At 39.4% G+C, this 23,397-nt stretch overlaps 1 protein-coding gene across 4 annotated transcripts; it reads left to right on the forward strand.

Annotated features, from left to right (window-relative positions):
• The first annotated feature begins 2,294 nt into the window (after positions 1–2,294).
• On the forward strand, positions 2,295–22,158 carry AKR1A1 (aldo-keto reductase family 1 member A1). Of its 4 annotated transcripts, XM_067467915.1 has the most exons (10): positions 2,295–2,442; positions 7,990–8,159; positions 8,746–8,841; positions 11,489–11,608; positions 12,609–12,760; positions 14,219–14,414; positions 16,930–17,129; positions 17,929–18,001; positions 19,970–20,056; positions 21,291–22,158. In XM_067467915.1, the coding sequence occupies exons 3-10, from the start codon at positions 8,752–8,754 to the stop codon at positions 21,354–21,356; spliced, it is 984 nt and encodes a 327-aa protein (XP_067324016.1). In that variant the 5' UTR covers positions 2,295–2,442; positions 7,990–8,159; positions 8,746–8,751; the 3' UTR covers positions 21,357–22,158. The 4 variants fall into 4 exon arrangements, with proteins under 4 accessions (XP_067324016.1, XP_060629366.2, XP_060629365.2 ...); XM_060773383.2 differs by lacking the exon at positions 7,990–8,159 and having other exon boundaries at positions 2,295–2,429; XM_060773382.2 differs by lacking the exon at positions 7,990–8,159 and having other exon boundaries at positions 2,296–2,442.
• The last annotated feature ends 1,239 nt before the right edge of the window (positions 22,159–23,397 follow it).

A 23,397-nucleotide genomic window follows, 5' to 3' on the forward strand; every position in this document is an offset into this window, starting at 1 on the left:
GGAGAAGCCCTGCTCTCTGTCCCGCCCCCTTCGCAGCTGCGACTGGCAGGAATGAGAGACAAGGCCTTCTCAGCAGTAGCCCCTCGGCTATGGAACGCCCTCCCTAGGTTTATTAGATCGGCCCCTTCCCTCCTAACATTTCGAAAGAGTCAAAACCTGGCTTTTTGAGCAAGCATTTACAGATGCAGTGTAACAGGCTATTTTAGATCCATGGAATGATTAGACAATGCGACTGGAAAATGATGTTAGTAATGAGACGTTGAGGACTTGCGTTTTATTGTTTTTTATTGCCTTTATTGTTTTTATATGATTTATATTATATGTTAATGTTTTAAATATATTTTATGTTATTGGTGGCATTGAATTTTGCCGTTTGTAAACTGCCCTGAGTCACTGGGTTGTTGTAGGTTTTTTCGGGCTATATGGCCATGTTCTAGAGGCATTCATAGAATCATAGAATCATTGAATCAAAGAGTTGGAAGAGACCTCATGGGCCATCCAGTCCAACCCCCTGCCAAGAAGCAGGAATATTGCATTCAAATCACCCCTGACAGATGGCCATCCAGCCTCTGCTTAAAAGCTTCCAAAGAAGGAGCCTCCACCACACTCTGGGGCAGAGAGTTCCACTGCTGAACGGCTCTCACAGTCAGGAAGTTCTTCCTAATGTTCAGATGGAATCTCCTCTCTTGTAGTTTGAAGCCATTGCTCCGCGTCCTAGTCTCCAAGGAAGCAGAAAACAAGCTTGCTCCCTCCTCCCTGTGGCTTCCTCTCACATATTTATACATGGCTATCATATCTCCTCTCAGCCTTCTCTTCTTCAGGCTAAACATGCCCAGTTCCCTAAGCCGCTCCTCATAGGGCTTGTTCTCCAGACCCTTGATCATTTTAGTCGCCCTCCTCTGGACACATTCCAGCTTGTCAATATCTCTCTTGAATTGTGGTGCCCAGAATTGGACACAATATTCCAGATGTGGTCTAACCAAAGCAGAATAGAGGGGTAGCATTACTTCCTTAGATCTAGACACTATGCTCCTATTGATGCAGGCCAAAATCCCATTGGCTTTTTTTGCCGCCACATCACATTGTTGGCTCATGTTTAACTTGTTGTCCACGAGGACTCCAAGATCTTTTTCACACATACTGCTCTCGAGCCAGGCGTCCCCCATTCTGTATCTTTGCATTCTCTCCTGACGTTTCACCTGCATCTATGGCAAGCATCCTCAGAGGTAGTGAGGTCTGTTGGAACTAGGAAAAAGGGTTTATATATCCGTGGAATGACCAGGATGGGACAAATGACTCTTGTCTGCTGGAGCTAGGTGTGAATGTTTCAACTGACCACCTTGATTAGAATTTGATGGCTTGGCTGTTGTTTGGTGTGGCTTGTTAGTGCCTGGAGCAATCTTTTGTTGAGAGGTGATTCGATGTCCCAGATTGTTTCCTCTCTGTTTTGCTGTTTTAATTTTAGAGTTTTTTTTAATACTGGTAGCCAGATTTTGTTCATTTTCATGGTTTCTTCCTTTCTGTTGAAATTGTCCACATGCTTGTGGCTTTCAATGGCTTCTCTGTGTAGTCGAACATGGTGGTTGTGAGAGTGGTCCAGCATTTCTGTGTTCTCAAATAATATGCTGTGTCCAGGTTGGTTCATCAGGTGCTCTGCTATGGCTGACTTCTCTGGTTGAAGTAGTCTGCAGTGCCTTTCACGTTCCTTGATTCGTGTCTGGGCAATGCTTCTGTGTTTGGTGGTCCCTATGTAGACTTGTCCACAGCTGCATGGTATATGTTAGATTCTTGCAGAGGTGAGAGGATCCCTCTTGTCCTTTGCTGAACGTAGCATTTGTTGGATTTTCTTGGTGGCTTTGTAGACAGTTTGTATGTTGTTTCCTGAGTCACCTCCGGGCTGAGAATGGCGGTATATAAATATGGTAAATAAATAAATAGTGGTGGAAGCTCCTTCTATGGAGGCTTTTAAACAGAGGCTGGATGGCCATCTGTTGGGGGTGCTTTGAACGAGATTGTCCTGCTTCTTGGCAGGGGGTTGGATTGGATGGCTCACGAGGTCACTTCCAACTCTATGATTCTGGATAGTTCTTTGTTTGCAAACCATTCCTGACTAAAAGCCCCTTTTGATTCCCTGGATATTTCTGCTGCTGGGCCTCGGAAACCCTTTTCCTTTTGCAAAACAGGAGAAACACACAGCCAATTCTTTCCACTTGACTCTCTCCATAAAACCACGTGGGATGGGGAGAAAAAAAATGTGGAGCGCTGAGGATTGAATCAACAATATGGTTAAATTTCAAACCCGGAAGCGGAAACGTGAAAAGTCCGGGGCTGGAAGCGTTGCCACTCTGTTTTGAACTCTTTGGGGGGAAGGAAGTTTCAGAGCGGCTGCGGATTCCCCGCGTGCAGATCACTTCTTTGTGGGACTCGGGGTGCGTCAATCAGGTTGGTGCGGAATCAGGGCGGGCCTGTGGCTCTTTGAGAAGCGGCGCCACTCCTTGACACGTCTCCTGCCTCTGCAAACAAAGAATAGTAGTAATACATACTCTCAAAGTTGGTGGGCAGGAAGAGGGGATCTTCCTTAATCTCAAGTGTAATGCCTAACACTGAACCTTGGAATGAACAGGGTGAGACTCAGGAGGAAAGCTCAGGGTGCATCCTCACTGTAGCAGTTTGACACCACTTTTACTCCCATGGGTCACTGCAATTGGATCATGGGATTTATAGTTTTTTGGGAGGGGGGACCGGTTCTCTCTGGCAGAGAAAACTACTACTTCCAGGGTCTCTTTATTATTGAGCCATGGAAGTTAAAGGGATGCTAAACTGCATTCATTTTACAGTGTAGATCAGGCCTGAGCAAACTTGGGCCCTCTAGTTGTTTTGGACTTCAACTCCCATCATTCCTAACAGCCTCAGGCCCCTTTATTTTCCCCCTCAGCCGCTTAAGCGGCTGAGGGGGGAAATAAAGGGGCCTGAGGCTGTTAGGAATGATGGGAGTTGAAGTCCAAAAACACCTGCAGGGCCCAAGTTTGCCCAGGCCAGATGTAAATGCACCCTTAGTCTGAGAAAGCTTATACTGCCAACTTTGCTCTTTCAGTTTTATCTCTGAAGGTACTACAAAAAATAATAGTACAATTGCATACTAATATTCCAGACATACAGAAGTATTTTGGGATATATATTTTTTGGGTGGGTGAGGGATTTTGGAATACTTACATGTACATAATGGGATATCTTGGAAATGGGATCCAAGTCTAAACACGAGATTCATTCGTTTCTTTTGCACATCGCCTGAAGATAGTATTATACAACATGTTTGCATTTTGTGAGTATGCTTTCAAACTACCCCAAAGCAAGGGTGTCTCTATTTCAACCATCCATGCAGACACAGTAATGGATTTTGGTGGATTTTGGATAAGGGATACTCAGCCTGTATGGCTAGCTATCACGGTTTACACTGGCAAGGGAACTTTTGCATTTTATAGTTGGGTAATGAGCTCATTGGAGAGGAAAACAGGTTCCGATGCTACATTTGGAGTCTAGTTTGCTTTTTATTCTGAAACTTAAACTTGGTTTTAAGCTCCACTGAAAATCCAAAGAATCCTGTTCTGTGTTATTGTTGTTACTGTATTATTATTGCTTTATTTATACCCCGTCTTTCTTCCAATGGAGACTTAAGACTGATAACAATCTCACAACTTGTTCATAATTTCAAAAGCACAACACAAACATTAAAAAACAATTACATAATACGTTGCTGAAGGCTTCCATGGCCGGAATCACTGGGTTGTTGCGATTTTTCCAGGCTTTATGGCCATGTTCCAGAAGCATTCTCTCCCGACATTTCACCCAAATATATGGCAGGCATCCCCCAAGGTTGTGAGGTCTATTGGAAACTAGACAAGTGAGGTTTATATATCTGTGGAATAAATTCAGGGTGGGAGAAAGTACTCCTGTCTGCTTGAGGGAAGTGTGAATGTTGCAATTGGCCACCTTGATTAATATTGAATAGCCTTGCAGCTTCAAAGACTGACTGCTTCCTCCCTGGGAGAATATTTTGGGTCATGTTAGCTGGCCCTGATTGATTCCTGTCTGGAACTCACCTGTTTTTTTTAGTGTTGCTGTTTATTTACTGTCCTAAATCTAGATTTTTTTTTAATACGGGTAGCCAGATTTTGTTCATTTTCATGGTTTTATCCTTTTTTTTGAAATTGTTCACATGCTTGTAGATTTCAATGGCTTCTCTGTGTAGTCAGACACGGTGGTTGTTAGAGTGGTCCAGCATTTCTGTGTTCAGATTAGGTCATCAACCAGAGAAATCAGCCACAGCAGAGCACTTGATGAACCAGCATATTATTTGAGAACACAGAAATGCTGGACCACTCGATAACAACTAAAATGGAAAATGGATTCCCTTGGAACCAGAAAGTATCCACTAATTGTAGGAATGCAAAAATATCTAAACACATAGAAGTTCAATGTATATATCCAAATACAAATGTCAGTAAAACATAACCACCACCATAATAACCACCAAAAACATCAGGAGAGAATGCTTCTGAAACATGGCCGTATAGCCTGGAAAACTCACAGAAACCCAATTACATAATATAGTGTGGATTAAGTTTAGAAAGATTAAAATATAATAAATACACTTAAACTAACCTTTAAAACTTGCACACACACACCCAAATAACAGATAAAGGAAATATATATTCTACACCACTTATTTAAGAGCAAAATTATTGTTGGTTTGCTGGCATTCATATATTTCCTATGTGATTGCAGTTATTATAGGATATTATAACTATGCTGTGACTGTGAGTGTGTGAGTGTGGAGTTTGCATGAGTACATTGTACTACAAATAATTGCATTACTTTGGAACTCTTCAACTTTAGTTTACTTGTGTTAAGCTGAAAATGTATTAGCGAATACAAAGGTTGCCAAGTTCAACTATCACATACCCACAAGTTAACTTAGTCAGAGAGCTAACTGAACTTTGTGTTCAAATAGGGCAAGGCTCTTTCATTGGAACCATAAACTTAATTTGCATGCAAAAATGCCTATCAAAATGCCAATTATTTGTTAAAAGATTAAATCCATACAGTGAATTGTGGGGAGTTGGGTGATTAATTTTTTTTCTGTACTCAAAACCCCAAAGATTGTTGATTAGGACAGTGATGGAAGTTTAATCTGAGGAGAGTGATGGAAACTTTAATCAATTTAAAGGTCACAGTGATAAAAATAATAATGTATACTTCAGAAATCTCTCTTACTGAAGATTTGTAATAATAGAATTCATGAGCTATGCGTGCACTATAATAGAGGTAAAACTTTCCCCTTGACATTAAGTCTAGTCAAGTCTGATTCTGGGGGGCGGGTGCTCATCTCCATTTCTAAGCCGAAGAGCCGGCGTTGTCTGTAGACACCTCCAAGGTCATGTGGCTGGCAGGCTTGCATGGAGTGCTGTTACCTTCCCGCTGAAGCGGTACCTATTGCTCTCCTCACATTTTGCATGTTTTCAAGCTGCTAGATTGGCTGGAGCAGGGGCTAACGGCAGGAGCTCACCCCATCCATAGATTCGGACTGCCGACCTTCTGGTCAGGAAGTTCTGCAACTTAGTAGTTTAACCCGCTGTGCCACCAGTGTGCACACTATAGAAAATTATAATTTTACCGGAAATATCTAAATCAAAGCAAATTAAAATGGCATAATATAGTTCAAAGTTTTAAATAGAAGAATGGAACACAATAAATTGCAATATTTACTTTCTTAACTTAAAGGCATTGTACTGGGGAGGGTTAATTATATATAATGCATTATCCAGTGGGAACTGGGCTTTCGTTATCAGCTGAAGGAGGGTGAACTGTTGGTATCTGCTGATCGAGTTACTGATTATGCCTGGTAATTTGCCTTGGGTTAAAGTTCCATTCAAGATTAATGTGTATCTTATCAGAAAGTGCATAGCTAGGCTGAATCCTCTGGTGAGTTACACAACTCAGAATCATATGAGTATTAATTATGGCTTTTTATATGGGGTTTTGCATGTTTATATAATACAGTCACTTTTACTTGTTTTTCTTGTTTTTCTTATAACAGTAACTTTTACTTGTTTCTTCCCCCCCCCCCCTTCTTGTTGTCTTCTTGAAAAGTTACATTTTGTGGTGTCCAGAGTTCAAAGCAGGCACGTTTCTGCACTTTCAGTGCAAAAGAGAATTTCTGCAAATGGTGAAAACTAAAAGTACATGATCCTGCTTACCATTTCACTCTGCCACCCTGTTTCTATTTTATAGCAATGCATTGCAGAGGGAAACTCGGGACCCTTCCACACAGCCATATAACCCAGAATAACAAGGTGGAAAATCCCACAATATCTGCTTTGAACTGGGTTATCTGAGTCCACACTGCCATAGATTCCAGTTCAAAGCAGAAAATGTGGGGTTTTATTCAGCTGTGTGGAAGGGGCCCGAGTTTCCCTCTGCAATGCATTGCTATAAAATAGAGGTTAAGAGATGGTCTTGAGCAAGAGCTCAAATTTTAGCACACCAGTGAAGAATTTGAAAGGGATTTATAGCTATACTAGCTGACCCCTGCCATGCGTTGCTGTGGCCCAGTCTGTGTATATGTGTTTTGTGTGTGTCTATATGTGTATATGTGTGTGTATATAAGCCGCTCCGAGTCCCCATTGGGGAGATGGTGGCGGGGTACAAATAAAGTTGTTTATTATTACTAGTACTATTATTATTATTATTATTATTATTATATCTGTGTATATATGTGATTTTGGCATGCATTGTAATGTATTTTTTTTAAAAAGGCTTTTAAAGTCTCTTTCACTGTGTTTTTTAGTGTTTTTATGAGTGATGGTCACTTGTTGGCCTGATAGGTGTATTGTGTCCAAATTTGGTGTCAATTCGCTCAGTAGTTTTTGAGTTATGCTAATCTCACAAATGAACATTACATTTTTATTTATATAGATGTGGCTAGGTCTAGGCTGCACATCTGTCTTGGTACTTGTCTTCTTTCTTTAAGAGAGGTAAGGTTATAAAATATGTATCAGATAACATTTTGAAGATTTTAAATAAAGGAGGCAAATTAACACATTCCTTGTTCACAGTGACAAGGAAATAATGCTTCCTTATTAGAAAGTTTACAATAGAAGCAAAGGAGTATTTCACTTCCTGCTTTACTTGTGTGGTGTAGATGGTGTTTACATAAATGTTCTGCAGGAAACCGCTCTATAGCTGATCCCAGCGCAAACTAAGGAAGCTGATGGGCCTGGAATCTCGTTAAGCATTATTTCCTCTTGCAATTCAGCTAACAGAGCAACTTTTAGGTCACATTGCAGGATGTTCCTCTTTGATAACATGCTATTCTGCATAAAATAAGCCAGTAAAACCAAATGGAATAATTTTGAATCAACCACCATGTAAGACTACACAGAGAAGCCATTGAAATCCACAAGCATGTGGACAATTTCAACAGAAAGGAGGAAACCATGAAAATGTACAAAATCTGGCTACCAGTATTAAAAAAATCTAAAATTACAACAGCAAAACAACAGAGAGGTAACAATCAAGGACATCTAATCACCTCTCAGCAAAAGATTGCCCCAGGTACTGCCAGGCCATCAAATGCTAATCAAGGTGGTCAGTTGAAACATTCACACTTAGCTCCAGCAGACAAGAGTCCTTTGTCCCACCCTAGTCATTCCACAGATATATAAACCCATTTTCCTAGTTCCAACAGACCTCACTACCTCTGAGGATGCTTGCCATAGATGCAGGCGAAACGTCAGGATGGAATGCCTCTAGAACATGGCCATATAGCCCGAAAAAACCTACTACAACTCCAAAACAGTGAATTAAATAATTGCTATTCACCCTCTTCCTAATGCTGAAGCTGCCAAAAAAATCCTGGTAGGAGCTTTCTTGTCAAACACTTTGATAACTAATGTATTCCTTGATATGCCTTCTGGACTTTTCTCTCAGTTACAGGCAAATGTTGAGGATAGAGAAAATGACTTAATGTTGGTGTAATCTATATGATTTGGACATTAGACAGCAATCTGAGAAAAATAACCTGGTTTTGCGCCATCCGGCTTGTGATGCAATAAGTTCTACTGCAAAGACAGTCTTTAATTGCTTCGACACAACCTAAGGTAACATTAGCACAACCACATATATTTTCCAGAGTTTGTCAGGAGGCAGTTAATTGTGCAGTTATATAAACAGCTCAGGTATAGACTTATCCAAATTCCTTAACTTATATGTAACGGCTTTTTTTTTCTTACAAAATGCCAAGGTACATGGTGATTTCATCTTGTGATATAGTATGTTTTAGTGCTCACTCCCTTGATGCTCAGTCCTTTCTAGTTTACAGCACTTTGTTTAATGATCTGCAAGAAAAAAACTTTCCCTTAATGGTAGCTCCCCCCCCCCTTTTTTTTTTTTTTTGAATGGATCAAATGTGCAGAGTAGATGTATAATGATCCCATAAATGAAGGTCACTTCTTAAGACTCAATAATTGTTTTCTGATGCTATGGTTTGCCGGTTAACCAGGTTAAAACTCAAGTTTGACATGTCTTGCTTGTGATCTGGAGATAAAGGCTTCACTGACATGGAAATGCACATTATTGCCTAATAATGTTAAATTTCCGTAATAAAGTTGCAAAAGCTGATATAGTGGATTTTTTTGTACAGCTCAATATATTACATTTTTAAGACAAATATCATATTTTATTTAGGGAAAGATGCCTTCAGAGGTCAACTATGTTTTGCTCCATACTGGACAAAAAATGCCTCTTGTAGGACTGGGGACATGGAAGAGTGATCCTGGGCAGGTAAGCCGTGATTCCTTGTGTAAGCTTGCATTTGCACACATGGCAGTTCCTGGTCCCTCCTGGTTCCCAAGCTAGTACTTAAATACTGTACAAGCATGCCACATTTTATTTCTGTTTGATTGATGACAAGGCTTTGCCATTTTTGTGAGAAATGTTTTAAGTTCAGCAACCATTCACTGTTCTCCATTTTCAAAGTGATTGTTATAATCATAATTCAGAGCTAGGAACGAAGGTGGTAAGGTCATGCAGTTGTAATGAGGAACTGGAATTGCTTTATCATTGTGAGTAAAGGAGAATGTTTTTTTCAGAGCATTTTGTGTTGCTGCCTTCCTATCTAGTGTCCAGGCTTCCAATAACCAAAAGGAAATTAAATTTGACATGAAGTAGGAGATCTGAGTTCATCTGCAAAGGTGGCAGTCGTCCTTTTGTTGCAATTGTTTGATATCCTATCAGAAACAAATCCCCAAAAGCAAAAGCTTTATGAGTTCAGACAAATTTACCAATTCTCATATTATTATTTTGTTAGCCTTTACCTAAAATAAATTAAAAATAAAAATAAAAGTAGAAAATCTGAATTATCTTATCAGAGGAATTGATGAGATATATTTTTAAAAAATTAATAATGTTGGGAGATAGATCAAGTACAGAACCTCTTTTTGTGTTTGTGCTATCAAACACTGAGATCCATATTAGCATAGCTATGCGTTGGTTAACCAATGCCAGTATTCCATAACAACAGCACTGTCTGTTATATATGGAAAGTAGCAGATTGTAAGAGTATAGAGGTGAGATAACTTTCTGATAACCTTCATTTCCATTCACAAGGAACCAGAACATTAGTAAACACAGCAAGAGGAAACCTCGTTGCACATAAATATATGTATCATAAATTACATTGCAGCAAAACCTTCTTCAGAACAGGGGTTTATAGTGGCAATTCCAAAACAGATGAATTAACAAATTGATTAAATAGTACTACTGATTAGGCTTGTGCATTTTGGCTGAACCTCAATCCGTTTCTGCTGGCCAGATTCCAGTAGATCCCTGTATCGTTTTTGTGTGCCCCCCCGAAATCGGATAGCCGTTTTTGATCTCCAGCCAAAAATATGGATAGATCCAGCCCATTGGCAACAATGCAAAACTTACAAGGCTCCCCTTTCAGTTCCTGGGACCTTTTCCTTTTTTCCCTTCAAGAGAGTCTGGTTTCAGCAACGGGGTTAGGGAAGCACCCTTCCTGGCACCCTTTCCTTCCTTCCCTTCAAGGGAGCCTGTGTTTCAGCAACTGAGTTAAGGAAGCAGATACAGTTTGCATAAGACACAACATCTTTGTGCACCTCGTGATATTGAATATGGGATGAGGAACCATGATTGGCTGCCATGTGGTCCCATAACAGATGAAAAAACATGATGGCTGGGCCCTTGCCATTATGGCCATCTGACCAAGCTGTATTGGCTGAAGGGAACCGACCACTCTGAATCCGTGCAGAAGTCTACTACTAAATATCCTACTAGCAACTTTTTAATACTGCTACCAAGAAAATCTTGCTTTTCTACATAGAGGTTTATTGTAAACTTAATATAACCAATAAAATCAAGCAAAACAGCAACATGTTATATAACCAACACTTATAATAATAGAAAACAAAAAAAATCGAATATCACAAAGAATAGAATAAATGCACATTAAATCTTCTGATAGCACTATTTCACATGAAATAAATCTTCAGTTTATGACAAATAGCATAGGCATAGTGCATCTCATGATTTTCAGTTAGAGAACAGTTATATATTTTGCCAGTCCCTTATCCAAAAAGTGCTATACATTGTGAAGAATTTCCATAATTGGCAGAGCTTTTCTGTGAAGGAGGACTGGTATTTCTTGCACAATAATTTTTTGTCTGGTCAGCATGTATCTGTGGGCTCAAGATGAGAATAATTCCTAATTATTTATGGATTAATTTTTGAATATCATTGATCTGTTCCTGGTTAATATTATTTAACTATGCAGGCACATGACATAATGGTTCATGCCCATATGTGCAGTTGGTGTTCTGGAAGTCATAGGACTCTATGGAATATTGTGGGATGTTGCATTATAGGCCATAGTGGATTAGTGAAAACTTTTTATTTGGTTAATGACAACTTTGGATCCAAGTCATTAAATTCCTATAAAAGGGAAACTCGGTTTTAAGGATTTATTATTTTCCCCGGCTTCACTGCAAAAGCGTTTTAGAAGAGCAAAGAATGATGGATAGAGACATTGATGGGTAGAGATTACCAGTGTCTGTTGCTCATTCACTTAGCTACTTGGATTCTGCACAATGCAGTCAGGTTTCCCATAGCTGGGCATCTTTTTTCCTGAATGATATGGATGACTGAAAGAGTGATTTTCACTCAAGCTACATAGCAGCAATCCCCTCTTCTTCTTTTTCCTCCTCCTCCTCCTCCTCCTCCTCCTCCTCCTCCTCCTCCTCCTCCTCCTTTTTCTTCTTCACCCTCTCTTCTTCTCCTTTCTTTTTCTCCTTTTTCTTTCCTTCTCTGAATCAATATACTCCCAAAGCACACACATTTTGTTATTAGTTGAACTTTTGGGGTAGAGATGATCTCTTCACATTCTGATACACAAACCTTTTTTGTTCTGTTTTAGGTGAAAGAAGCAGTAAAGTGTGCTCTTGGTGCAGGCTATCGTCACATTGATTGTGCTGCAGCTTATAGCAATGAAGCAGAGATAGGTGATGCTTTCCAGGAGATGGTTGGAAATAATAAGGTAAGAAAAAAAGCATTAAAATGCTCATAGGCAGTTGTTGGGAAGTAATTGCAAAACAGAGACAGGAGCAATTAAGTGTTCTAAGTTGGTTTTGTTTACAAAGCAATTACTTTCATACAACGTAAGGATGAACTTGCTGACCAAAAAGTCAGTGGTTCGAATCCATGGAGCGGGGAGAGCTTCTGCTGTTAGCCCCAGCTTCTGCTAACCGAACAGTTTGAAAACATGCAAATGTGAGTAGATCGATAGGTACCACTCTAGTGGGAAGGTAATGGTGCACCATGCAGTCATGCCAGCCACATGACCTAGGAGATGTCTACGGACAATGCCAGCTCTTCGGCTTAGAAATGGAGATGAGCACCATCCCCCAGACTCAGACACGACTAGACTTAATGTCAAGGGGAATCCTTTACCTTTAGCCGCTTCTTAAATATCAGTTTTACTATAGTAATTTAAAGCATTTTAAGGTGTCAAATGTTTGATTTGGTGTGTATTAAACTATAGCTGAACTGTATGGGAAGCCATGTCATAGAAATTACTATATCATCAACATTAGAAATGTAAGATTCTTCTTATAATGGAAATAATTGAATAGGTGGTATAGATTGGATAGCTTTAAGAACTTATGACAAAAGCAAAAATAAGATGTGTTACAGGATAGGATAGAGAAACTCTTAGTTTGCTGGCAGCAGGGCCTGTGGCTATAATATTTCATTTTCTGTTTGTATGAGTGTGTGTAAGACTCAGAAAATGAGCATCTAGAATGGGGAAGTAGAGGGAAAATGAAGAGACATAGTTAGAAGAAGGAAGGTACTTGCTGAGGGAGTTACATATATTGTGAAGTGAAAAGGTTATTAAATAAAAAGTTGATGTTGGAGTATGAATGCTATCCTTGGAAGCAATGTAGACATGGATGCATCTGATTGATGAACTGAGCAATGTATAATTTTGAAATGACCTTTATTTGTGCCTTTATTCCCTTTCTTCTTTTTTCTCGAAGACTGTTAAGAGGGAAGAACTATTTGTGACGTCGAAACTATGGAATACCAAGCATCACCCTGAAGATGTGGAACCAGCTTTAAAGAAAACCCTAAAAGAACTGAAGCTAGATTATCTGGACCTCTATCTTATGCATTGGCCACATGCTTTTGAGTGAGTGTCAAGATAAAGGAAGTGAGAATGAAAAACAGTAAAAACAACGTGAAACAGCAATATAGAAAGCAAGGCTGAACCAAATGTTTCTCACCGTCTACACAGATGCTAGTTGGTTTCCAATTCTCTTGGCCCTTGTTTTTCTGAGTTTATAGTAGGTTGCTTTTGTGAGTTTTATCATTTGGAGATCTGAAATTCACTTTTTAAAAATAGCAAGGGGAGGAAAGAGAGTAAAGCAAAATGAAAACTGAGAATCATATAGTTAGAAGAGACCACATGGGCCATCCAGTACAACCCCCTGCCATGCAGGATAAACACAATCAAAGCTTTAAAAAACAAGGCTAAAAAGATTCTGCATACTGTGTAGTGGAATTTGATTGGACTTTTGAACATAATTCTAAAACTATGAGTAAAGCTAGTCAACTTGCTAGAAGTTATTTCTCCATCATGGTGGGTTGTTAAATTGAACAGGAATTGCCATAATTTTGTATGGCTCAGGAAGCATACATGGAGCGTGCTATCCCCCTGTTACATCAGCTCCACTGGCTATCTGTCTGCTACCAAGCACAATTCAAAGTGCTGGCTTTAGGCTATAAAGCCCTAAACAGTTCTGGCTCGGCTTATCTGTCCAAATGCATCTCCCTCTATGAACCTGCTCTCGGTCCCACCTCCTTCGCAGGTGCAGTTGGTGGGGGTGAGGAACAGGGCCTTCTCAGTGGTGGCTCCTTGGCTATGGAACTCCCTCCCCAGGGAAATCAGGTAGCCCCTTCCCTCTTGACCTTCAGAAAGAAAGTAAAAACATGGTTTTGGGACCAAGTGTTTTTCCAGTAGTGCAATGCAATAAGTGAAGATGGAATATTTGCAATAACAATTGGAACGGCGTTGACTGTGATTTCAGAAAACATGGTTTTAACTAATGGGTTTTAAATGTTTATATTGCTTTTTAACTTTATGGTTTTGATGGATATGTTTATTTTATTATGTCTGTTTGATATGGCGTTGAATTGCTTCCTATTGTATGGCCACTCTGAGTCCCCTTCAGGGTGAGAAGGGCAGGGTATAATTACAGTAAATAAAATAAATAATTTTAAGTTAGTTTCTAATTGGATTTTATACCTCATTATGAGCTAAATAGCCCAGACAGTTGTTGTTTTGTGCCCTGAAATTGTTTCCAACCTATAGCAATCTCAAGGCAGACATATCATGGGGTTCAGATGAGGTTTGCCTCTGCCTTCCTCTAAGGCTGAAAGAATGCAACTTGCCCAAGGCTACCAAGTGGGACTTTCAAACCCAGGTCTCCAGAGTTGTAGTTGGGTCAAACTGTTTTGCCACTCTGAACCAATACACTAGACAAGATAAAATGAGAAGAAAAAAGAACCTGTTCTCTACTGGGTCTCATGAAATGGACATTAGTTCTTAATATTTCCTCTGAGTTTTGTTATCTATGTTTTATTATAGACGGGGAGATAATCTCTTCCCCAAGAATCCAGATGGCACCATGCGTTATGACTCCATTGACTATAAAGAAACTTGGAAAGCCATGGAGAAGTTGGTGGAGAAAGGTTTGGTGAAGGCTATTGGTTTATCCAACTTTAACAGTCGTCAGATTAATGACGTCCTTAGCATCGCTTCGGTCAAACCATCTGTATTACAGGTGAGCAGAAATGAAAATACGAGTGTTGCTTCCTGAGATGTTTTCTTTATCAGTGTGAAGAAATATGGGCCCCGAGGATGCCAGGTCTTTCTGCTGAGAGTGAAAAGAGGGCAAGGGGGAACTGTAGAAGATATATATCCTTCTTGCATGAGTGTGTGCCTTCTATGTAAACTTGTGTTTAGTGTTTCATGTATAGCATTTGAAGAGGAAGCTTACTTCTCCCTTGCATACAAGTTTCAATGTGAGGTTATTGTCACGTTGCCAGGGCTCTACCTTATTTAGGTAGATATTAACCAAACTCCCAGTTTTATCAAACAGTTTAATTAAAACAGCACTTACTTGCTGGCTGTTTTAATAAACCAAAACATAAAACATAAAGATAGCACCCCAGCCACAGAATAAACAAAAACTGATAGCAAAAACAACTCCGTAGTCAAAAGGGTCCAGTCCAGTGGTCAAATGCCGAGAGTTCAATAAACAAAGTCCAGGGATCAAGAGTCTATACCGTAGTCAAAAGCCAGACCAAAGGTTCAAGTTTCCAGGATTCCAAGATTACAGGAGACAGGTCAGGATACCGAAAATCCAACAGACCTGGGGGAAAAACCAGCAGCATCCACCACCAAAACTACAACAGATACTTTTCTCCCAAAGATCAGTCTCAAGGTTAGCTCCTTAAATCCAGTAACACCCAGCCGCAACCCATCTTCTGCACACCTCCACCCTAATTGCTTTCACCCATGAACTCCCACTTACAGATCACCAAACCCTCTAGAACTAATACATTAACCCTTCCATCACCAACCACCATCAACTGCAGAACATATGACAGTTATGATGAGCTTTCTTTGGCATTTGGGCCAACTTGCAGATGTTCCTGGGTTCATCTCCATCGCTTTTAGTCTACTGAGAGGGAGGAGGAATCCCTGCTTGGATATTCTTGGATGTTCTGAGTGAAAGGAAGCCAGTTCAAAGCAGATATTGATAGAGAGGGGCAACAGCAACCTCCTGTGAGCAGGGATATGATAAAGTGCTCAAATCACACTTCTGTCAAGCCTGATTAAGTCAAGGTTGGGTACAGAAGCCTATATAATTGTAGCAGCTGTCCTCACCTTTGATTATGAGAGGCTCACAGAATCCTTTGTTTTCATGTTCTTCCTTTCAGCGTATTAGTGAACCATGCCATATGCTTTGAGAATTCCAGAGATAGAGAATATGCATTATACTAATGAGATGTTAGGATTGTTTTATCCAAGTATTGGGAGGGCAAATCTGTCCAAGGGCATGATAACCCTTGGAAGAAGTGACAGCAGGACTCGGGTTATTGAAGATTTTGAGTGACTAATAGGATTTTCTATTACGGAAACATCTGAAAAATCCTCTCCTAATAAATCTGCTTAGAGTATAGGTTCAGCATGACTAACTCTAAGGAATGCTGTGGGACAGGTTATTTACAAATGGGAGTCTAGTTAATAAAATGCATATTGTAGGATAATACAGATAGTTAAAACATTGTGTTTAAATGAGCCAAATATCACAATTTTCCCCATCTGGAGATAATCTATAACTACATATAGTGCAGGTTTTATAATCTAGCATACAAAATTGCATGTTCCAAGATAATGAAAGCTATATTTCGGAATTCGTACTAGAGAAATTACTGTAGAAGCCTGGAGAACAATTGTATAAGCAGATTACAGACTGTATAGACAAGAGCATCTGTAGCACAATAAATCTTGGGTTATAAGGATTGACAATGGATGGGGATACTACTGTTTCAGTAAATCAATCACACCTCTTCCCCTCACTGATTTTTAATGCATCCCACATTTCTGTTTCGTTTTGTATAAATAATTATCTCCAAGAATGAAAATATATCTTGAAAATGCAGTCTTGCTGTTAATTCTATCTAAAAATGGGGAAAATACTTGAAGATATTTGAAGAATTGTTTAAAATTGGGCTTCTTGATCCTGATCTTATGTGGAAACAATTACCTGGACAATATGTCACAGTACTGATATTCTGCATAAAAATGCAGGGTTTTATTACACAGAAAACCACTCATTCTGTGCAGAAAGTAATGTTTCTATGTAGAAAATGCTGTTTTTATGCAGAAAATATGTTTTTGCTGCACAAATCAACATTTTCTCTGCAGAAAACAACATTTGATATTGTTCTCAAACACTGCAGAGTTTTCAATGACAATCCTGCAGCAAGGAGAAAAATTGTAAAATTCTTGCTAGTAAGAACAGAATTTTTGAAGATTCACACTCACCCTTCTACCTGTATTGAAATGCTGCTCTGCCTCCCCACCATCTGCTGATGGAAGTTTCATACAGTTTGTGATTAGGCACTAGGTTTAGCTGTACATCTGCCACTAGGAAACGGACCATGTGGGATGCCTTGATTTTCATGGTAGCTTTCACTTCTAATTGTCAGAAGTCGAGATTTATTTGAAATCTGCTGTTTTAATATAATGATAGAAGTCTGCTGATGAATATATATTGTTCTTAACAGGTGGAGTGCCACCCTTACCTGGCCCAGAATGAACTGATAGCGCATTGCCATGAACGAGGCTTAGTAGTGACAGCTTACAGCCCTCTTGGTTCAGGTGACCGGATGTGGAAGCACCCAGACGAGCCGGTGCTGCTGGAGGAACCTGGAATAAAAAAGATAGCAGACAAATATGGCAAATCCCCTGCTCAGATTCTCCTCAGGTAATAATGGATTAGCCATTGGTAGAGCGGGGGTGGGGGGGGGTGAGCATGGAACAAATAAACAGAGTTTGTCGTTTTCTGTGTTAATTCATGATTGAAACCTACACATTCACTGCACCTACCCGTCATCTAATGCCATTGTGAAGTGTGGGCAATTGTTTTTGAGCTCATCTAGGCTCTTTTCAGGCCAGGACAGGTCACTGTTTAACTTGGATGATGGAAGAGGCTAGATGACCCTTATGAGCCTAAAAAGGGGTCCTGAGGGATGACATTCAGCCTATGGGCTGCTCTTTTCCCAGACTTGCTTAGCTCTATATTGTGATTTTTTTATTGTGCCATTTCTGACATTTATACAGCAAGAGTTTGGTTCCACAAGAACCATAAATTCGAAAGGTAACATCAGCTGCAGAGGTTTTGCAACTTTAATAACCAGTTAGCTTTGCTCAGCTTTCTGTAAGAACAGAGGAACTTTAAGGTATTCATAAGCAGAAAAAGAACCTAGTATTAAGATGGAAGAATACTTAGGTCTCTGATGAATTGCACATATGTTAGTGTGTTCAGGTTTAATAACTGCTATTGAGTTTGAGAATCTACTATGAAGAAGATGGTTTGGCCTGCCAGCTTGTAGGTTAAAGTGATTCTGAGTCTAACTCTGAGCCTTGAAAATGCCTTGTAATCCATGAGAGAGCTGTACAATCTCAAAGGAAGACTCCAGAGGCTATGGCTTGTACTTTTTCTCTGACAGGGAAGGCCATTTTTCTTGGTCTGTGTGCAGAAATCATAATGTCTTCTTTAATAGGTGGCAGGTGCAACGCAAAGTGGTCGTCATTCCTAAGAGTGTCACTCCGGCGCGCATAGTCCAGAATCTCCAGGTAAATGAGGCATCCTATGTGGCCTTCCAGAAAAACATAGCAGACAGCTTTGGCTGGCCATACAAAGGTTGACTCTAGTCTTTGTAGCATCCTTTCACAATATATATTCAAATACAGTACTATTGATGAACTTGCTGTATTGTTTTACTGGAGCAAACACATGTAAGTGCTTCTCATTTGTTCTTCGTAGCATTCACACCCTGCAGTATTTCATCAGCTCTATTTCTTTTGGATGTTATTGCTACGGGGTCTGGCTTGTCTCATTGGCTCTGATTTTTAAAGATCTGAGAGATTCAGTACACTGAATTGTTGTAGCGTACTTACGCAGTTTGTTACATCTGATCCTTGCTATGTAAATTATTATTGTCAGCTTCCTCTGCTTTAAATACATTTCCTGTCCTGTGTTGATCTCAGTGATTTCATCAGATCCCTAATTCTGTATATGCTTTCATGTTAAAAGTGTCCTTTTCAATTGTATTTCAAAAGCTTTGATATTTATATTAGATAATCATCATCTATTTGATGTTTTCTCTGAGGCCTTTCTTTTAATTTCATACATAAATATTTTTTCCTTCTACTCCTCTTGTTTGTAAAAAATAATTCATGAAAATTTATTCTTTTATTTTTCCTTATAAAAAGCTGAGGTGCTATTTAATCTATCTCTGTGTTATGGAACTTGTCTTGCAGTATTGGAATATCCAGAGTGATTTTAAAAAATATATTGTTTTGAGGAGAGATGTTTGCATGTGTTACTCAAGGCACACCCAAGGCACACTCTAGCGGCCTGATTATGATCAGTGCCTTCTGATAGTTTGTTTTTGCAGAGTTAGGAGTAAGTTACATTTTGAACAACACTCCCAGAATCTGCCACCTTTTTTGGTAAAAAAAAAAACTTTTATGAGTTTATTTATTGAAGAAAGGGGGGAGGGGTGTGAACAAACGAAATAGTCAAAAAACCCTGTTGAACAGGATTGTTTCTTGAAAGAATCCCTGTTTCTTCCAATGCCATTAGTCAGGACTGGTGAAGGGATTACGTGGGCATCTGTTCTATGAAGAATAAGATGTTCATGTTCAACTCCATCAAGGGAGAGAGTCATTGAGCAAACCAGGCTTGCTATTATTAAAGAAGTCTATGCTGTGTGACATCTCTCTTTTTCTTACTGCTGTGGTTGCTCAACTGTGATCACTCAATCTATATTTATGTATTAATTACAAGATATCACTTCCACTCCAAAAACATCTGGCTGATAACTTTGCTGGTTATCAGGTGATGCCTCAAACTCTGTAGAGCGTATCAAAGTTTTTATGTGGATGGGTTCTGTTAATATCTTCCTAAAATTGCCTCAGGAAAAAGGTTTGAAATTCGTTATTAGTTGGGTCGGCTATTTATAACTGCCTCTCCAGCAGCATAAAACAACCCATTCAGTTGTAATGGCTAAGATTTGGCATTCTTCTGACTCCAGTCTTTTCTCATTACAGAGAGAATTACTAACTAATAGTCCAGCTGTTCTCATCTTCCCAAGGAGAATGAGATTTACAGGAGCATTTATTTTATTTCTTTCCATTTAACCTTCTTCAGAATAGACTGAGAAAGAATCAACACATTGTGTATCCTAGGCATGTAGACTTAACTGAAAACATACCATATTTGACAAAATCCAATACTTTTTCTAAAAATAGCAATAAGACGCTTTCATTTTCTATCTTGTAGGCATACATCAACAAACGTAGTGTAAGAGGAATGTACTTTAGACAGGGCAGTGGGAGTCATAGGGTCTTTCCACGCAGCCATATAACACAGAATATCAAGGCAGATAAACCACAATATCTGCTTTAAACTGGGTTGTCTGAGTCCACGCTGCCATATAAACCAGTTCAAAGCAGATAATATACGATTTTAAACAGCTGTGTGGAAGAGGCCATAGACTTCTAAAAGTGAAAAGCATAAGTGTCTGCTTCTATTTTTAGGTATTTGACTTCAGTCTAACAGATGAAGAAATGAGTTTTATTGGGAGCCTGAATAAGAACTGGCGATACATTGTGCCAATGGTTACGGTAAATATTACCTCTGCTGCTTTGTATAAACATTTATATTCACTTTTAATGGGGGTGTTGTGCCGTAAAGCTTTTCCAGGAGTGAGTTATCTTTCTACCTCTTCAGCCATACCAGATATTAATGAGTTTCTCCCTTGGTAAACAGTCTTCAAACCTTTAAGGAAGGACCGCTAGAGCAGAAGGCAAGATGACCTATTATGTCCATGCAGAACTATTTTAATTAGCTTTGATGACTATTGTGAATGTTATTAGGTAGCAGGAATGGGGCTTTTGATTTAATTTTTATGTGTTTTTATGTGTTGAAAAACATGAAATCGGTTCAAAGCTGTTTTTGTGCTTTACATAAGATGCAAGGAAAAGTCAGAGTCTCAAAATCTCAAAGTTGTTTACCTCAGAGATGACTGATTTTATATAATGTGGAATCAGACCAATTCATGTGATATATTGCTTTAAAAATGGACAGCTCCAGTATGTATGCACATACTGTTATTTTCAGACGTTGTCTGTTAAATGGTGCTGAGAGTGGAGGAAAGAAATGCAGCAGCCACCATTTCTTCAGCTGTGTTTTGTTCATGTAACAAAGCATAAACACCTCTTGCTTGTTAGAAAGGCTTTCAAATACGGAGTTGTGCAAAATGCTTTGAAATGGCTAAAACATGACTTGTTCTGGATAAAGGAAGAGGATATGCATGGTAGTGACATCCTATTGTGAAAATGGGACCAAATAATCCTTTGCTGCCGTAAATGGTAAAAACAGATGCTTTACTGGTCCTGAAAAATTTGGGAGCTTTTTGTTTGCCCACTATTTCAAAAGGTAGCTTTATTATGAATACAGTGAGATGAAAATAGTTGTATTATTAGTATTGTGTGCCCCCTAGTGGCTCTTGGGATACAGAAGCAAAGTATACTATCAGCTCTGTCTTTTCAAGCATTAAATGGCTTTCCAAAAAAGTATTGAGCTGCTTTCCATGTTCAAAACGTCTTCCCTTTTCATTAGATTCTTCCTTCCAAGTTCAAGTTTTGTGTTTGCGTTTTTTTTAAAGTTCCAAACTGACCACCGTGTTGCTTCATTAGAGGTGTAAACAATACTTAAAATGCCATTTTGTTTTGTTTTTTTGCCCTGCTGATTTAACTCAGAGGGTCACTTTTAGAAATTGGTAGAAGTACATGACTGAGTTTAGTAATTAGGTACACTAAGAAATGCCATTTATTTTTCTTTCCTTGTCTTTCACAGGTGGAGGGAAAACTAATAGCAAGGGATGCTGGACATCCTCTCTATCCCTTCAATGAACCATATTGATTCCAGTAGTTTACAGCACTGAAGGAAACTACGTTGAAGACTGCCACTTCAATCTGATATTAGACTTTCAAAAATCAAAATAAAATGTTGTGTTTCTTTAAGAATGTATATTTACCTTTATTAATTAACACATGTTCAAAAGAAATCAGAGAGCCTGTATGTGAGACTCCTGAGTGTACTAACCTGCCTTGATCTTTCTTTACAAAGTTGACCATGATCCCCATTAGAAATACAGGCTCAATGCAAGGAAAAGGAATAAATTGTTGAAGGTGTACCGTGAAAGCATTTTAAAATGAAAATGCACCACAAGTTTGCACTTCTGCCTTCATTCAGAATTACAAAGCTATGCTTAGCAGTGTTAATGTTATCATTAATATGTATGTGTTCAGTAGTGCAAACCGGTTTGTAGGAGTGTAGTTAAAAGAGATGTCTCATATTATTGTTGCCTTTGTGGGTGGATGGGAATTTATCCTCCAACACAGTATTTTGATATCTCAATAATTTAGTAGCATATCTTTCTCCTTTTTTACATGGATTGTGTTATACATTAATTGGATGGATGGTGAAGTTCAGTATAACTGTAATTGATCTATTTGACCAGTTTTACTAAATCGGAAATATCCAGTATCCTTTGGAAATCATGATAACATCTGAACTGGACACTGTAACCTTTTGTTCTGAAAGTTTAAAATTGTCATCTTTATATTTCTTCTGTATTACAAGGATTCTTATGTAAAGTATTAGCTTAAAATGAAAGTTTTCCTTTTCAGCAAATAAATATCATTTTGTATATATTAGAAAATGCTCATAAATGATGTGGTTTTTAAAGAACCACCTCTTTACAATACAATTTGGTTAAAATCCTGTATGCAGTGCACTCTAGTGTGAGCCTTAGATGGCCTATAGCCCAGGCATGGGCAAACTTTGGCCCTCCAGTTTTTTTGGACTTCAACTCCCACAATTCCTAACAGCCTATTGGCTGTTATGATTTGTGAGAGTTGAAGTTCAAAATACCTGGAGGGTCAAAGTTTGCTCATGCCTGAGTTATAGGAAGAATTAAGGGTGCATCCACACTGTAGAATTAATTCAGTTTGAGGCCACTTTTAACCACCATGGCCCAATGTTATGGAATCCTGGAAGTTAAAGTTAAGGAACGCACCAGAGAAGGCTACAAACCTAGGAAAACTACGAGTCTCATGATTCCATAGTATTGTGTCATGCAGGCATGTAGCCGGGGGGGGGGGGGGGCTTGAGGGGCTTCAGCCCCCCCCCCCCCCCCCGAAATTCTCATGGTGGTTCGCGAAAAGGCCTTACTGGTGCATTATTTAAACTGTTATGTTTATTCATATCATGATCTGATCAGCATACTCAGTATATCCCATATGCATGGGGGTATTGGGGTAATGATACAAAAGGTTTGCTAGCCTAGACCCTCTTTCACTCAGCCCCCCCCCAAACTCAGCCCTCCCCCGAAACCCCCCAGAAATTTTTTAGCCCCCCCCTCCCCCCCAAAACAAAATCTTGCCTACGGGCCTGGTGACAGTTAAAGTGGTGTCAACATGCATCAGTTTCACAATTTAGATGTAACCTAATAAGTGTTCTTTTGATGGCTTGGTAGGGCAGGCCCATTGGGTTTAATTTCATTTAGTCTAGCTTCTTGTTAATTCAATTTCATTTCGCTAAACTATGACTCAGGAACACACTCACAACCTTTAACTCTTAGATTGTGTTGTCGAAGGCTTTCATGGTTAGAATAACTGGGTTGCCGTGAGTTTTCCAGACTCTATGGTCATGTTCTAGAAGCATTTTCTCCAGACGTTTCGCTCACATCTATGGCAGGCATCCTCAGAGGTGAGCCTTCGGTGGCACAATAAGTTAAACCCTTGTGCCGGTAGGACTGAAGACCAACAGGTTGGAGGTTTGACTCCAGGTTGAGCTCCCTGTCAGCTTCCCATGCGGGGACCTGAGAGAAGCCTCCCACAAGGATGGTAAAACATCAAAACATCCGGGCATTCCCTGTGCAACGTCCTTACACACGGCC

The sequence above is a fragment of the Anolis sagrei genome, chromosome 4, assembly GCF_037176765.1.
Source record: "Anolis sagrei isolate rAnoSag1 chromosome 4, rAnoSag1.mat, whole genome shotgun sequence".
Lineage (NCBI taxonomy): Eukaryota > Metazoa > Chordata > Lepidosauria > Squamata > Dactyloidae > Anolis > Anolis sagrei.